Raw genomic sequence first — 15,466 nt, forward strand, 5'->3', positions numbered from 1 at the left:
CATTACAGAAATACATGGTTGTTCCTAATTTTTTTTAATTTTGAGGGGCTGGCATAGGAGGGGCAGTTAACTGATGCTTTGACATTGATTTTGTTCAGAGTTGAAACATTCTCTGACTTTTAGCAGAAGAACTTCATATAAGCAGCACCACCTTGAAAAGCCTTTTCATTAATTAAAACTTAACATAATATTAAATGTCTGCAGTATTTATAGCAAAGGACTCGTGTGATTTGATTTGGTTAGTATACACTATGTCTAATAGGCAATAATGGAAATGCATCTATATATTAACAGAAATAAAGGGGCACTGCTAGCATTCTGTCTTTGGTTCAGAAAGCTTTGGTCTCAAGGCAAGAGTCTAAAATCACTCCCCATATTTTCTCTCACATTCCCAACCCTGCATAAGCCCCACACATTTCCAGGTTCTTCTTTATCCCAGTTAATTCAAGTATAGCATAGTTATCTGCTTCCATAAACAAAATCATGTCCAAAATACAGGGCAACAACAAAACCCCAGAAGCTTGAGTGGGTCCTTGGAATCATCCCCATCTATTTGCTTTTCAATTTTCTCTGACAAACATTCATTATTGCTTGATGTGATATGGAAAAGACATGGAACTGTAACTTGTGACTCTATTTCCTCAGGATAGAAGTCTTTAATAATCCCCTGGCCCCCTGGATTGTTTATATTCCTATGTAACCATATCTCTGAGGGTTTTTTACATTTATCTTATCAGTTATAAGTGTTTTAATTGTATTTGTTTCATACAAAACAAAAACAAGCTGTACTACAGAATCATGGAAGTACTTAAATGTTGGTGAAGTCATAAGTCATGGAACCCTAGTACACTCTTGGTGGGATTGTAAATTTGTGCAGCCACTATGGAAAACAGTGTGGAGGTTCCTCAAAAAACCAAAAATAGAACCATATGATCTCACATTTCCACTCCTGGGTACGTAATTCAAAAAGGTACACTCACCCCAGTGTTCATAGTAGCATTATTTCTCTGTCTCTCTCTGTCTCTCTGTCTCTCTGTCTCTCTCTCTCTTTCTCTCTTTCTCTTTCTCTCTCTCTCTCTCTCTCTCTCTCACACACACACACACACATACACGCGAGAATATTATTCAGTCATAAAAAAGAATGTAAGTTTGCCATTTGCAACATCATGGATAGACCTAGAGGGTATTCTGCCTAGTGAAATAAATCAGACTGAGAAGAAAAGTATTCTGATATATCACTTATAGGTGGAATCTAAAAAATACAACAAATGAATGAATATAATAAAATAGAAATAGACTTACAAATACAGAAAACAACTAGCAATCACCAGTGAGGAGAGGACGGGGGAGAAGGCCAAGACAGGGGATTCAGAGGTACAGACTACTATGTATAAAATAAATAAGCCTCAGGGATCTATTGTACAGCACAGGGAATATAGCCAGTATTTTATAATAACTTTAAATGGAGTATAATCTATAAAAAGTATTAAATGACTGTGCTATATACCTGAAGCTAATATATTATTAATCAACTATACTTCAATAAAAAACTACCATTTTTAATAAAGAAGTGTTGAAAAAGATTTTAAATAAAATAGCTGTTAAAAGGGAGAAATAAAGTCAGCTATAGATATAGAAGTATGCTCCATGTTTGAAATATTAGGCCTAGATAAAAGGGAGTAGTGTGAAAAGAACTAAAATGCAATCATGGATAAAGCAAACACCTTGTATTTGAAGAATGTAATTTAAGAAATTAACCATGCAAATTAGATGAAGACACTGGCAATATGTATTTTTAGAATTATATTAATAATTCAGATATATTACACTCAGTACATACTAATTTAAGTATTTATGTCAACAAAGGATATAACAACTACTGATTTTTTAAATTCTTACTATATTAGTCTTATTTTCAAAAGCAAAGCAATTTCTACATGACTATACGCACATAGAATATTGCATATATTTTATATACATGTTTTAGACAGATTTATTACCGAAACTCATATATTCTAACTAAGAGGACATTGGTGGTTATTCTGTCTCTTCAGACTATTTCCTAATTCAAATCAAACTTGAGAGGTTGCTGCTGATAATTCAGGCCTACCTACTTTTTGATTTTGAGTACATTGTGTCTGCATGAATTTCTCCCAGGCAGAGCCATTAACAAGTTCTTAAATTATTCTAGTCTGCCTGCCAGCAGAGCTCCTCACTGCTTCTGCTTTTGACAGGGTCATTTGTGGAAGAGGCGTGCCCCTTTTCTTTGAAGAGCTGTCCTGTCCATTCATCATAGGGCCATTTTGTATATGCTTCCAATTTTTGCTTTCTGGTAACAGTCTAAACAGCATTTGTGATATCTGAGATCTACTCTGAAAACCTACTTAGTGCCAGCATGATGGATGGTGTACTTTGCATCTTCTTTGTAATTCACTGTGCACTGGAAAGGTGACATTGTTTAACCTATCATAATGACAGGTGGGTCAGTAAAATGGTCCTAAGGAGAGTTGTTCTGTCAGATGCAAAATACATATTAAAATGGATACGTAAATAATTTAGCATGAGTGAGGTTAGCTTCAGGGAACAAATAGAAATTTATATTTTTATTAAAAGGTAAATATCAACTATAATATCATCATAATGTTAAAGACATTGAGAAAGAGTGCTGCCAATGTCTAGTCAGTTTTATAAATAGAATATATGACTTTATGTAATTCCAGTGCAATAATTTCTTTTGTCCTTTGTGAAATCCCTGCAAATACAGAAAAGGAAAGGGAACAATTAATATTTAATATAGGTGGTCAAATTGGGTCTGACATTTTTTTTGTGAATAGGGGATTTGTCTTTATTTCAATACAGTTGATAAATTTTAAAATTTTAGAGTTTTCTGTTTAGCATTATTTTGTGTCTGAAAGACAAGCTAAATAATGCAATTTTATAAAGAAACATTTTTCAGCAATTCCTTAATGGGCATGAAACACTGTTAGCAACACCCTTATCACTCACTTCTCCATTTCTCAGAAAGCATACTTCCAGAGCCCAGACTAGCAACCTTCCTTGCTAGTTGAACACCTGGAGGGGTTGGTAACTTCCGTTCTTTAAGCCTCAATGTCCTCATTTGTATAAGGAGAATAATAAGAGTACCTCAGGTGGTGGTTCAGGAAAAGAAATGATACGAACCATGTTAAGTGACTGGCAGTTAAGAAAGCATTCAATAAACGTTAGCTATTATTGTCATAGATATGATATAAAGTAGACACATTTATACATAGGTATAATGGGAGAAGTGAAGAAAATACCAAAACTGTATATCATAAAATTTGGAAGTACAGATTTTTACTATATTATCTGAATATAATCGTCCTAACTTCTGTTTAACATGACAAATATTAATCATCATGGAGAAAAATGCCTTATGTATGAATATGATAAAATAAATTCCCCAACCATATTTTTTCATTTAAAACTGAAAGCTCGAATAAATGAGATACTTTATTTTCAATGCAGTATAAACAAACCATGTCAAGTTTGGGCCTGAAGAGCATTGCTTATCTTTGCTTTGTAAAATATCACGACATAGTTTTAATGCATGAAATCTGAACACTATATTGAATATTTTGTCAAGAAGTCTTAAAAAGAAAAAATATAACTGCTGCGTGGAATCCTTGGATAACTTATAGTCAGATGTCTATTTTCTCATGGCTAGGACAACTTCGTCTTCCTCTTTTATTTTTAATATTCTCAAACTTATCAGTGTTACAGCAAAAGGCAGAGCTGTATGCATTTGATTCTGAATGCTCCTTTTTAGAGAGAAAAGAATCAGAAAGCCGAAGGAGTAGAATGAAACTGTGTTATGGTCTGGGTGTGAAGAGGATGCTACTGTCTTACACACAGAAACGGGAGCTTGGAGCAGGTTTGCAGTGTTGAAAATGACTTTACATTTTATTGGTCTCCTTTTTCTCCTGTGGAATCCATCTTTTGGTCAACAGTGCACAAATGGGAGATGAATGGCTTTGAACGTACGTATATGAAAGTTGTTCATTAAAAAAAAATCTACATAAAATCCCTTGGCTTAACTTGACCTATTTCTGATTTCATGAGTTCTGTGCAACGACTGAGTTAAACAAATTCGTAATTGACTGCTTTCTTTGAGAATAATAACCATGAAATTAGTTTTCATGTACTTAAGGTACATATTTTTTCCTGTGTTTAAAATTTAGACAGAATCATTTACAAAGAAAGAAATGATATATCAACATATTGTCTATAGTTAAATATCTCTTAAGTTATATCTTCTCCTGGAAAAGAGAACAAAAGCTTATTTTATGAAATAAAAATTTTGAAACAAAGGGAGCTGAATTCACCTAAATGACTAAAGTGCAGTGGCCTGTTTTCCTCCCTCTTCATTGAGAACAAATACGGCATTTTTAGTGAGAAAGCACAGATTTCTAATTTGATTAAAGTTATTTCTAAAGAATTTGACAGAAAGTTCTAGGTCAGAATTTTTATTTTTAATACAATTTCAAGCATACTATTTATAAATTTGTGATATTATTACTTTCTTAAAAGATTTAATTTATAGCTTAATTTCCATAAAATGCCAGTATTCCATTTACAAATAAGATTTACCCCATTTCAGTGAATGCTGAAAATTCAGTCTTTTCAGAACTACAGAGATCTGTGCAAAAGTTGGGCTTACATACTATTTCAATACACTAGTAGAACTGATTATAGAAGAAGCAGAATTCCATTTTATTACTTTCATGGCCTCCAGGAAGAATTCTCTTGAATAAATTTGCAACTCCTTCAATACTCTTACCTTAATAAGTTGAGTATCATTCATTAAATAAAGTACCCTTTGATTATTCATCTGTTTTTCCTTATATTTTAATTTGATCCTGAAAGATTGACTAATATAGAATTTAGCCAGCTGGCTCCCACTAACGTAACAAGGAACATGCAGCAAATACATCCTGAGTGCCTTTTATATGCCAATCACAGAAGTAAACGGATACATAAGAAAGCTTTGGACAGTGCCCATGTGCAGTTGACAGTCTAATAGGGGAAACTGACAGGTTAGCAGTTACAAAGCTCCATGGCTCTGTACTGCTATGGACACTGGCAAGTTACTTAAGTATTCTAAACTCAGTTTCCTCATGTGTACAGTAGGCAGAAATATTTACCAAGTATGAATGTTCTGAAGATTGACTGAAAACCACTGATACACTCTCCATGGTAAAATGCACAGAGAATATAAATGGTTAAGTTTTCTTTTTCTTTATATCATGTCATAACAGCCCTGTCCAGTTTAATCCTTCTCGCAGTACATACCTGGGTCCGTGTACACACTCACCCACCCACACACACACAGGCACACACTTTCTCCCAAAGGTCTTATATTCAATTTCCAACAGGAAGTTCCTGTGAACCTCCTCTTGCCCCCACCTTTCTCTGGCCATTACCCACCTCTTGCCTTGACCTACTTCTGGACTCTCTCCACATTGCCAAGGTCTAGGCACCAGCCTCAAGTCACATCTCTAATGTGTATCTGTTTTTGTTTTCAACTACCTAGCAAAACCTTAAGTAGAGCATTGTCTTATCACTTTAAAATGCCAGGCACATGTGTCCCAGTGGTGTGCTGGACTGGCTCAAGCCAGCTTGTTCCTTCTAGTGAAAGTTGATTCTGTGATTCTCTCCTAATTCTGTTCTGATATTTAAATCACAGAAATTTTCAAATGGTTATTTGAAATTCAAAAACACCTGGGTTTTTCCCACCCTCCCTCTTCATTCTTTCCTCCCCTCCCTTCCCATTGTCTCCCCTTCCCTCCCCCTTACTTTCCTTCTCTTCCTTCCCCAGAGATCAGTTTTACTAGCATACAACTTCCCACCACCCAGCAAGAGACTGGTTTGCCGGTTGCAGCATGGCCACAATGTTAGGGTGAGGTGGACAGATCCAAGAACAGTGCTTTTGGGTAGAGAATGAGAATGCACTCAAATTCCTCTCCAACCCCTAACACTTTCCGTCCACAGATGCTGCTCAAAAGTCAATAATACTGTTGTAAGGGTTAGGGAGTTTCCATATGAAAGGGCAAGATTCATGGTCAAATGGACTTTACCTTCCAGAGGAGCTACTGGAAGGTCAAGAGGTACGTTTTTTCAAGAATTCCCTCAAGTTATCTGTGAGATGTGGGCCTCACTGGGATACTGCTGGCTCTTGGAGCATTTTGCAAAATACCTGATCTTTCATCCTCATCCTCAAACAACTGGGACTACCTACCAGCTCCCTGCCTGGACTTTCAACACAGCAACCTGTTTCCACGTTGCCTTCTGCACTCACCCCAGGAGGGATGATGAAGTCATTCTAGGGTGCTTCTCTCTGAAGCAATTAACCTGTGCTGCTGCTGTTACTGATTTTTTTTTAAAGTATCTTATTCTTAGTTTACTTTAGGGAAACAGGGTAAATAGGTCAAACATGGGAAAAATGATAAAGTTGCTGAAACTCTCATCAATTATTGCTGATAGTCATGGAAATATAAATTGAGTAGGATGAATCATTTACACTAATTCATTCATTCTCATGTTGAGAAAAAATAATCTAGATCCAGTTTTTTTATATTTCTTTTGTTTCTAGGTTTATCACCCAAATATGGCCAAGTTTCCTTGTAGTCTGTAAGCATTCTTGATTCCCTTTTTTGGTAAAGCTGACAAATTAACCAACATACTACCACGTCCTTCAGTTAAACATCTACCAACTAAATATAGCTCCCAACTGTTGAGTGTAACCTAAATGTTGCTCCACCATTTAATGTTGCTCCTTCCTTTACGGATAAATTTCCTGAAAGTTTATCCCATCTAATGACCATCCCTATAAGAAAATCAGTAACTTCCTATTTCACAATTTGGTCATCCTGTCTTAGTCCTTAACACATTCGACATCTTTGATTATTTGATACAGGTTCTTATTCTCTCAAGGAGTTTGTGCTTAACTGCCTAAAAGATCCAGACTGGAGGGAGGCTTCTGATCATTTGCATATGACCTTAGCAATGCCTTCCCTGACTTCCTTATTACAATAATTTCTCACCACCCTCTATGATGTTACTTCTTTATTATCCTTAGGGCGTATCATAACGAAAAGTCTTCAGAACTGTTAATGTCTTTAATTTTTATTGTCAACCTCTCAGCAAGAGAAAGTAAGCATGGTATGAAGGCAACCTTTGTAAAATTTTTCCCTCCGTACCTTTGGAAACTACAGTATAACCTGGCATGTATTGTTGGAAAATTAAAAGAAAAATCTCTTTATTACTCTCTTCCTTGGACTTTGATAATTCTGTTTTCTCCTGGTTTTTCTCTTACTCTCTGTGTATATTTTTATATTCTCTTTTTAAAGGATATATTTTAATAAATATGGCTAAAAAACATACTCTCACTTACTATGTTATTTTTTGAATGTTGGCCAAATAAAACAAATGAGTATCTAAATATTCTCTAAGGGATTATTTCTTAAATTTGGGAAAACTGAAAGATTTTTTTCCTCCAAACAATCTGTTTTCTTAATCTAGTATGAATTCATACCCCAAATTTACATTGTTTTGTCTATTGACTTCGGAGACTATTGACTTAAAATATGGAAATGTAATCTTGACAGAACTTTGCTTCACTTTGGTTAAATTTCTGTGTTACATAGTTTTTAACTTAATTTTTTCTCCTTTTAATGGATGTGCATTATGTGTTAGGTTATGAAGACATTTTGCAAATTTGTTAAAAAATAATTACCATATGCCAAGACAAGTGACTACCCTGGCTTATCTTTGTTATTTCTGCTATCAAAACGTGATCACTGTAAAAAAAAAAAAAAAAAAAGAAGAAGAAGAAGAATAAGATAAAAAAAGGTCACTATGCCATTAAGCATTTTGTATGTTATTGTAGCAAAATGTTTTTCAGCATATGTGTATACTACAGTAAAAAAAGAAAGTGATAAAATTAACAAACCATCCCTTTATCTGACCTTTTCCACTAAAGACAGCAGAATGAATGGTGTGTCTCATGCTTAATGCTGAATTCAGTTGGGACATAGCAGTTTAGCACCCTCGCTGGCATCCCTTCTGATTGGTTGGGAGTTCATTTTAACTGATTGGTTCTTGTGCTGTTCTATTTTTTAAATACTTTAAATAACTCAGTATTAGCTATTTAAATTATTAGTAGAAATTAAACATTAAAATATTTAATATTTTATATAGCTGCCTACTTATGTCAACCCCATCTAACTAGTCGTCATTAGCTAGAATACTGTTTTCAGGAGTTTGAAACTGTTGATTGATTAATGATGTCTGTCACAGGGAAGGGAGGAAGCAGTATTGGCTTTCATGCTTTAATACATCATGGTATTCATTATAATGGAATGCCCTTGAGTGAACTTGAAAAAGAAGTACTAATACAATTCTAACAATCTTTGTGTTCTGAACTCTTCATCAATGCTAATATACTAATTTTTTTAAGTAAGGATAATGGTAAACATGGGAGATGATTCTGATTTCACAAGTTTTTAATAAACATAAACACTTCAATTTGAAGAATATTCAAAAGCTAGATTATATACGATAATAGTAAGTTTCTAAAGTAAAACTTGTATTTAGATGAATAGTACTTCTGATAACCCTGCATGTTGTCAGTGTGAGAACTGCTTGGGTTTACCATTACTGATTTTTTGAGTAGAAAATGACTGTTTTACTCAAAGCAGGCTTTTCAAATATTCTGTACATTCAGAATCTCTCTTAGAGAAGAACTAGGAGGATTCAGAGTGATTGATTTGGTTGAAAATGTCAAGTCTGAGTAATTTCAAAGCATACATGATTTCATAAGCATGAATAATTTTTTGCTGCCTCAGGTAGAAGAAAAACATGGTACTGGATTGTTCCTCATTGTGGAGCCCAGACATTAACAGGTGGATGGCCCTAGAGACATTTCTCTGACCTAGTTACTTTCTGTGATTATTCTGTTTATTTTGTTTAGCTAACTACAGAAAATAACAATTCTATTTATTTTTCGTGTTTTTTCTCTTCCATTGCTTCTGCTCAAGATAGGTTCTCCATCTTTGTATAGAACCCCTGATATTATAGCATGTCACTTTTTAAAGTGCTTATTTTTAGTCATTGCTAATTATTTGTAATACCATTGCAAAGTATTTATAATACCTTCTAATCACATGTTTTACCACAGATAGAAGACAATTGCATTTTATTGTTTAATGTTTGTTTCTAACATGTGCCAACTTCATTTTAAATGTTTCTATGTGGCCCACTACTCTGTTGTCGTCCCAATGCTTTTTTTTGTAACAATGTATGAAATATTTGATTTTCTGTATCATTTGTTGATGGTGTTAAGTTCTCTGTTCAAAAATTAATGTATGGAATTTAAATAAAAAATAATGTGTAGACTTTTTTGTATTTCTCTCTGATAAAGAAAAATTAAGCAAAGCAGAGCTAGTTCCATTTCATTCTGCACCTCTCATTTACTCTTTCCTGTGTGTCAGGAAGTCCTCTACGTGTCAGACAACCTGGTGCACCTAGAGTGACTAGTTGAACAGGCACCTAGGTTCCTGTTCACTTGACATTTCCCAAAGACTACTCAGATGTGGCTTAATCCTTGGTATTTGGACATAAATTAACATTAGTACCCCAACGGGCTAAGAGGACAGTTTTCTAGTGTGACAAAATCCATGCCTTAAGAAGAGGGTTGTTGTAGCAACAAGGATGATTGGAAAGAAATGAATTGACATTTTATCATATCTTGGTTTATTGATTTGTGTCTCAGGAAAATTCAATGTGCTTTCTTACAAGTGTGATTTTCAGTTTGCTTGAAGGTAAATAGGAAAATTTTCAGAAAGGATCTGGTTCAGAAGCATCCTTTGAAGGCAATAAGTAATTTTTCTTATCACCTGTCAAACTGTCAGAACATTGAGACTTCTGTAATTATTGACTTCTAATGCATAGCCTGATAGTGCATAAGCCAAAATAAATTGACATAATGATGCCTGTATTGTGAAATGTTTTTGTGAAAAAAAGCCTTCTTACGTGTTAAGATCATTGACATGTGCTGTTTATGGACGATGAGTTGAAGACCTCTTTAATTGAAATTGCTATTGTTGATGCAAGCTGTTGCTATCTTCCAGTAATGTAAATGTCTTTTACAGGATTATTACTCTTGTAACCGCCGTATCTTTCTGGTATGTACACAAACAAAAAGTCATAGTATGGTCTATACCCACTGAGACCAGTATGATTTTCCCCCAACTTCTCCTAAATATGAAAAGTATGTTCATTAATATAACCCACTGAGTAATAGCCCTGTTTTAAGAAGCTATCAGTGAATCACAATTAGTAAATAGCTTAGAAAGTTGAAGTGGAAAATACGAATTTTCTCATTTTTACAATGTGGTTATTAATATTATGTGATCATTTATTTAATCAGGCTTTAAACTCATAGATCCATATTTATATGATAATGGTATCAGCAAACTCAAAAGTCAAATTAATATGACACTGATTTACTCACATTTTAATAGGAGCAAAAATATGAAAAGCTATTGTGACAGAAATAATTTTAACAATTAGGTTTTCTTGTCAAATACTTTCCACAGTAGCCTAATTTTAAGAGAGACATTGTATAAACTGGAATCATTTCAATTTGAGACAGACAAGCCAACAGTGTATGCTGGACACATAGGTGAGAATGGGTATATGATGGGCCCTTTATTGAAGAAATTACCCTGTAATTGAAATAGAAACTGACAGACAAATATATGTATAGAGAGATGGGTCCAGTAAGGACCTTAAGAAGGACAGAAATAGATCATTCTGGGATTCAAATTAGAGAAGGTCACATGTAACTGGGTAACAGGGAGATAAGATTCATCAAATAGGTAATATTTGAAATGGGCTTTAGTGCATTAGTAAAGTTTTTACAGACATAGATGGATGTCATGGCTATGGAAATATCTTTCCTCAAATAATTGGATTTGCTGATCTCTTGTTGGTATTCACATATTCTTCTAAAAACAGAATTCTTTCTTCAAATGAGTCTTCTCTGGAGGCTCTTTGTGTAAAACTGTTTGAAGTGTATTAGCCCTGAGATGGGTGGGAAGTTAGACGTCTGGATTCTTCATCTCCATTCTTTCACTTTTGCCAACACTAACTCCTTATCAACTCCTCTGTGTACATACGGTGCAGTTTGAAGCAATATATTTTGTATTATAATTGTATCACTGGAAAGCATAGTAGCTATTATTTTCACAATAGAAATTACAAAAAGTAAAGCTGAAAGGAATCATCTTGGCTCATAGGAAGGCGTGTGATGGAACCATCAGTGCAGTACTTTCCAAGGAGGTGGGGGGGCAACCACTTTAGAGACTTCCCATTAAAATCTACAGGAATGCATGAAATTTTTACATAAAAAGACGACTTTTAAAAATGAAAAATATTGATGTAAAATACAAAGTGCCTGTAGTGGGGCAGTGGGAAATGGGACAGCAATAGTTGTTAGGGGTCATGTTCTGAAGTCTTGCATGTCAGAGTGGTACAGGTGTACAGGTTGTGTCCTGTATAACCCAGGCACTCGTCATGCACAACTGGATATGTGAACATCCAGAACAGCTGTACATCATCAACTTTGTATGTCATTGGGAAAACAATAGAGAATCTTTGAGTTCTTTCAAGTCTGAGAATGGTATGATTGTTGTTGAACCGTAAGGAAATTAATTTTGCAGTGTTCTGTAAAATGATTCAAATTCTAGAAACATGAATATAGAACACACCAAACTTGGTGGTCTACTGGAGGCAAAAACTGGTTTGTAACTTGTTTGGAAGGGAGAAGGCAAAGGAAAAATGACTAGAAACCTTTTTCTCAAGTGACTTCTCAAAGACAAATTGTTGTACCCTGGTAGAAATAGAAAGGTCATGACTGGGACAGGGTAAAAGAGAGATTAGTTTTCCTTTGAACATTTCAAATTACTATGAATGATTCTGTTACACTAAATGGATAATTTGCTATAATTCCTGTGACAAGACTTAATTTTTCTTTGTTTTCTCTTTCAGGCCGAAGTCATTGATGTGAGTTATGGAAATGCAGATGACTTAAAGAGGATTAAAGAAATGAAAAATGTAACAAATCAGATTGCACTTCTGAAATTAGGAAAATTGCCACTACTTTATAAGGTTGGTCTAATGGCTATTATTTGGTGGTGGGTGAATATTTCGTTGTCTTGCAGTTATATATGCATCTGGGAGTGCGGAGAGAAAGTGAGTGTGTGTGTGTGTGTGTGAGCGACAGAGAGAGAGAAAGACAAAAGGACATAGGGTGCCACAGGAAGATAGGATTTACAAAATGGAAAATTTTACATTAAGATCTTTAAGATATTATGAGCTTGTGGGAACTTGATAAAACTTTCGTAAAACCTATCTGGAATACTAAAAATAAGAACCACAGTGTCCTCTTTTCATGACATCTGCGAAACTTCTGTTGTCTAATTACCACCTGTTTTATGTTAGACTAGTATCTAGGTGATTAACACTCCTTACTGATTGATTTTGTCAACTACATAACTTCACAGTTACTGACTGTGCTCAGAAATTTAATTAAAATACAATATGCCAAGGAGAAGCAGATTTTTGATTTATTTTATTTAAATAGAAGTTTATTAACACTCATCCACTAGATGCATTTACATAATTAAAGCAGTTCAATATAAGTATCTCATAATGAGCCACTACAATAGAGAGTCACTACTGCTCATTCTTCATTTTCTTTTTCTATTAAAAAAGAATGGTCAGTGTAGTTATGTCACTGGAACTCTCTAGTTCTGAAAATATATTGGATTTTTCCTATTCCAAACCTAAATGAGCTTTGCAAATTCCCAGGACCAGAAAAGTTTCCAGAAATCTGCTGGCACACTCTGTAAGGAGACAAGAGAGCATTCAGTGCCTATTTTTCATTGTCTTCCAAGGATGCCCTTATACTTAAATCAATGCCTGGTAGTAGGTAACAGGCCAGAATTTTAAGATGGTCTTGAAAGTATAAGATATATTGATACTAATTTTTTCAGGATAATGTCAATATGTATTAAAGGCCTTAAAATAATCACCTTTGGACCCAGTAATTCCATTTCAATCAGTATATCCTAAAAGAGTTGGGGGGGGCACAGAGGTGATAAACACAATGATGACCAACAATGTGACAAATATTTGAAATGATATGTATGTCTAATTTGGCATTGAAAATCATGCTACATTTGTACCGTTGGATACTATGCAATAATTACAATATGAAGAAGAATATTTAATGATATGTGATTATTACTTCTAAAAGTAACATTGGTAGAAATATGGAATAAATATTTTTCTAAACATTTTAAATCTGTTTTTCACATTAACCTTTACAATAACCATAGCAATGAGGTACAGATCATTATCTTCAATTTATAGATGACTATCATTAGTACATGAGCAGGGAAATAAGACACAGTATACTCCTTTTCCACTAACAGACCCAATCTGGTAGAGGGTCAAGCACATGGAATTTTCAATCAAGGGTACAGTTTTGATCATAGTATAAGACTAGCCATTTTAATTATTTAAGACAAATGATTCAAGTTGTTTACCGGACATTTTATTACCAATAATCAGAAGAAATCTTCCTTTTGGTATTCTTCCTTTGGGAAGAATAATCCTTTCCAGGTGTTCTAAAAGGGCAGTGGGAAACAAAGTGCAATAGACCTCCTTATCTGTGGGAGATACGTTCCAAGACCCCCAGTTGGTGCCTGAAACCACAGACAGTACCAAATCTGATATATACTATGTTTTTTTATACATATGTAACTGTGATAGAGTTTAATTTATAATTAGGCACAGTAAGAGATTAACAACAATAACTAATAATAAAATAGAGCAGCTGTAACAGTACACTGTAATCAAAGTTATCTGAATGTGCTACAGCCATAGTCACTCTGCTAACCTGGAAGGCCGCTTAGTGACTAATGGGCAGGGTAGTGGACACAGCCTGGATACGCTGGGCGAAGGGCGAGCTCACAGCCTGCCTGGGTGGAGTAGGACAGCCCAAGATTTCATTACACTACTCAGAATAGCGTGCAATTTAAAACTTAGGAATTGTTTTTCTGGAGTTTTCCCATTTAGTGTATTTTCGGACTGCAGTTGACCATGGGTATCTGAAACCTGCAAAAGTGAGACTATAGATAACGGGGGACTGCTGTGACGTTACCTTGGGTACATTACAGGAACCCTGCTAGTTTAACATAGCTGTGATGCATAAGACTAAAACGTGGTTTGTGGTAGGGGCCAGTTATACAAATTGGGTTGATGAAATTGTGAATGATTTCTACTTCGTATTTTTCTGATTTTCTAATGATTGTATATATATTTTGTATGGAAAAAGAAGTCTTTAAAAGTCAAGTTAAGGCATTTAACGTTTTTTCTAACAGTACTCAAAATTCTTATTAGTAGATAATGGGTTATAACATAGCTAATTTTGTTTTGACTGTTCCAGAGATTACTTACATGATGAAACTCTTCAGTCATGTCTACAAAGTAGTGAATTGGTGGTTTATCTAGAGTAGGACCCCACTTTAAGAAGCTGCAGTATTTTCCCCGATCATCCTCCTTACAAGCCTGTGAATAGATTTAACACAGAGGACTATGCAAAATTCACCACCAGACAGAGCCTTGCCACAAACTTGGCATTATCTTCTAGGCAGAGAAGATGGGCATCCTTTTTTTACCCTTTTAAATTCCATTCTAGGCATCTCTGGTTTCTGTGGATTATCCCAGAGATATGGAATCACTGATACTGTATCTGTTAATACACATTCACATTGTAAAGAAAAAAGGAAGCTTGAATTAGACAAGGTTATATACCAGGATTACAGCTGAACTTGCTTCACCTGCTTATCAAATATATTCTGAGGCTGAAATCTGGAAAATGAGGCAATACAGTAATACAGCTGGGTTGGAAAAAAAAAAAAAAGTCAGAGGACCAGAGGACTTCTCTGTGAATTACAACTGTTAATCATGGTTCTCAGTGAGCATCTGGACTGGGAACATGTAGCTGAATGAGTAAAGAGAAAAGTTTGTCTTATTTTGACTGTGCAATAGTTACTAAGTCATGGCTCAGAAATGAATCTGGATGGGGAGCTCTGCATCTGAGATGGGGAGAATAAAGGGGAAACATAATGGTGATTTCCTAAAATGTATAGAAAAATCATCTGTGGCCAAGGAGGAGGCGATCTCATTCATTTTATCCTAAATGCTATGCATGTGTTAATTTAGGCTCTAGGAAGGGATTGGGGAGAGAATCCCCACGTTGTGTGGCAAGAACTGTAGAAGGCAAATAACTGCCAGATACATGCCTTTGTTGCTGGTAATTAGGTTCTTGTCTCGCAGCAGAAAGAATTTAGAGATG

At 34.9% G+C, this 15,466-nt stretch overlaps 1 protein-coding gene across 6 annotated transcripts in view; it reads left to right on the forward strand.

Moving 5' to 3' along the window:
• Nucleotides 1-15,466, forward strand: part of NAALADL2 (N-acetylated alpha-linked acidic dipeptidase like 2) — a 1,170,852-nt gene that overhangs the window by 663,884 nt on the left and 491,502 nt on the right. For all 6 annotated transcript variants that reach the window (XM_072961150.1, XM_072961146.1, XM_072961152.1 and 3 more), the window contains one exon: nt 12,091-12,210. In XM_072961150.1, coding sequence (XP_072817251.1) covers nt 12,091-12,210 — 120 coding nt within the window. The remainder of the gene's footprint in view (nt 1-12,090; nt 12,211-15,466) is intronic.

The sequence above is a fragment of the Vicugna pacos genome, chromosome 1 (genome assembly GCF_048564905.1).
Source record: "Vicugna pacos chromosome 1, VicPac4, whole genome shotgun sequence".
NCBI classification, from domain to species: domain Eukaryota; kingdom Metazoa; phylum Chordata; class Mammalia; order Artiodactyla; family Camelidae; genus Vicugna; species Vicugna pacos.